Consider the following 2,513-nt stretch of genomic DNA (forward strand, 5'->3'; position numbering starts at 1 on the left):
ACAATCTTGTGCATCAATATTTCCTAGATCAACGATTACCAACTAATCAAAGATTATTTTATTTAGCTGTAAACCAACAAATATGAGAATTAGAATTTATACAACAATACAATGATTGAATAAATTCAAAGAATTTAAATAGTTATTTGAACCACACAAAACTAACTAGCAGTTGCAATTATTCCCCACAATTATAATTCCAACTATGTTAGGTTTGAACAAAATCAAGAATACCAGCGGCTATTTAAAAGAAATTAGTTAATGAAAAAAAAATATAAAGAAATGCAAGCCACACATAGATACAATGAGATGAATTCCTTTGAAATTAGGTTTAGCGTACTTGTATTACATTCAAAGAGAAAGCAAATCTTACTTACATAAATATTGAAACTATAACAAGAAATTATATTGAATCAAATTGACTTTAATTGCCTTGAATACCATTGCATATGTCAAACTTTCAAATGGAAATTCACTGCCCCAAAATCATGAGGTTGAAATTAGTGAAACTTTCATCTGTAAAAGACCTACGCCCCAATACTTAATAGGGGAAATCGAGCCACAAATAATTCTTCTTGAAATCAAACAATATGGAATATTAGAATTCCAATTACAAGCAACATAGGGCCTCGAATAAGTAACAAAATTTGCTACATGCTACAAAATAAAAGATTGCTGGTTTCAAGTCGGAATTGCAATGGAACTCTCATCTTAGAAATATTTGTCAGTCTAAGAAAAAAGTCATCCGCGAAGATACCTAGACTATGATCACCTCATATTATAAATATTTGCCAGTCTAATTAAAAAGTCAACACACAGATACCTAGACTATGAACCCTCATCTTACAAATACTTGACAGTCTTATAAAACGTCAACCACCTAGATATCTAAAGTATGAATCGTTTTAATGATGAGGACACCCCTTCTCATATGCCTTTCTCATAAGCATGTCCCAATAACTAAAATTTGAAAATTACGAAATAAAAAAATTAAATAAAGCCTTCCTTAGAGTTTTTATTTATTTTCTTAGATGCTGCTGTCACGTGTAAACTCAAAGATCACACACACACACCACTCACGCTGCATTATGTGGAGCATCTTTCTCCTTCTAAGATTTCACAGCTTTGTAAACTCGTAGAATAATTCATAGTTTACACTATTTTTGTATATGGTTCAGCTGTTATTCTTCAGGATTACTAATAAAGCTTATTTATCCCTAGGGTCTGGTGAGGCACTATCTTTGATGAAGCAGTTGGAAAAATTGGTTGCTAATCAACCGGGAAAACTAGGCAATTTAAGGTTAATGGTTGTTTACAAAAATTCTCAGAAGATGCTAGCAGACGTGCTTGGAGCTGCTGATGACATAACATTGTATTATTATCACCATTCCACTTCATACAAGTACCATGGGAGGTTTGCTGCTGAAAAGATCTTGTTTTCAGTAAATTATTTTATGTCACTTAAATCTGAAGAGGTTCCTTTGAAGCACCTGTACACTCAGAAAGAACTTGAAATTTTTTTGAAATCAACAGATAAATCAGTTCTTCTAATTGAGTTATGTGGATGGTCAAGCAAACTGTTGCATAAGAAAAGTATTAAGAACCTTATTTCTACCCGGATGGATTACGCAGAGAATGGTTTGTTTTCTCAACTGATACATTCTACTTCCAATATCTTTTGAAATTTATTTATCATCAATGATGCAATCCTCTTAAGCTTTTTTGTAATTTTGAAGGAAGAATATGTTATATGTCAACTTCAATGTGTGAATCTATTCTATTCAAATCATGCATTGATAATTAACATTTAATTTTGTTATTTTTATGTTTCTAAGTAACTCTATTATATTATAGGTGAGAGTGTTAAAGTGAATCTGTGATTCAACTTGAAAAATAGTGTTAGAAATTATCATTATTAAAGATATTATATGACTAGAACATGCTGAAGATTATATAATGTAAATTGACTAATGCTTTGGGCATGTACAATAGATGATAAGGGATGTTCCAAAAAGATGTATATAGTTAACATTAATGTAGAAGAATAAGATAAAAAAATAGATTGATGGTAACATGGCTTTTAATTTTTCAAAAGAAAATTGCATAATATAGTTAATCTTATATCATAGTAATTGTGTGCAAGAAAATTTATGGTGGTAGAGGGAGAGATTAATGTTTTAACATTATATGAAACTTTAACACAGATAAAGGAAGAGTTGAAGGAGGGGACACTTAGTCTTTATGAGGAAAACCCAGAAAAGAAGAAATCGTGTGGCCTGACATGAAATGATGAAGGAGATGATTGGCTGGATTGATGAAATATTTTGAATGAAAAGTAGATCAAAATTAAATGAGATATATAGTAGGGGATTTACATACACACCACACGATTCTTTGATATTACATATCTGATATCTAAACTTTAATTTGTAATACTCAAATTTTTTCAAATCACCTCAAAATTTATAATTATTATGAACTTTTGATTCCACTAGTATGTGTTATAGTTTACA

General features: G+C 30.4%; 1 protein-coding gene across 1 annotated transcript in view; it reads left to right on the forward strand.

Moving 5' to 3' along the window:
- Positions 1-1,632, forward strand: part of LOC110036590 — a 6,982-nt gene extending 5,350 nt beyond the window's left edge. Inside the window, exons 2-3 of the mRNA XM_020741075.1 lie at positions 1,222-1,414; positions 1,534-1,632. Of these exons, the coding sequence (XP_020596734.1) occupies positions 1,222-1,414; positions 1,534-1,537 (197 nt within the window). The 3' untranslated portion in view covers positions 1,538-1,632. The remainder of the gene's footprint in view (positions 1-1,221; positions 1,415-1,533) is intronic.
- The last annotated feature ends 881 nt before the right edge of the window (positions 1,633-2,513 follow it).

This window comes from Phalaenopsis equestris, unplaced genomic scaffold (genome assembly GCF_001263595.1).
Source record: "Phalaenopsis equestris unplaced genomic scaffold, ASM126359v1 Scaffold000002, whole genome shotgun sequence".
Classification (NCBI taxonomy): domain Eukaryota; kingdom Viridiplantae; phylum Streptophyta; class Magnoliopsida; order Asparagales; family Orchidaceae; genus Phalaenopsis; species Phalaenopsis equestris.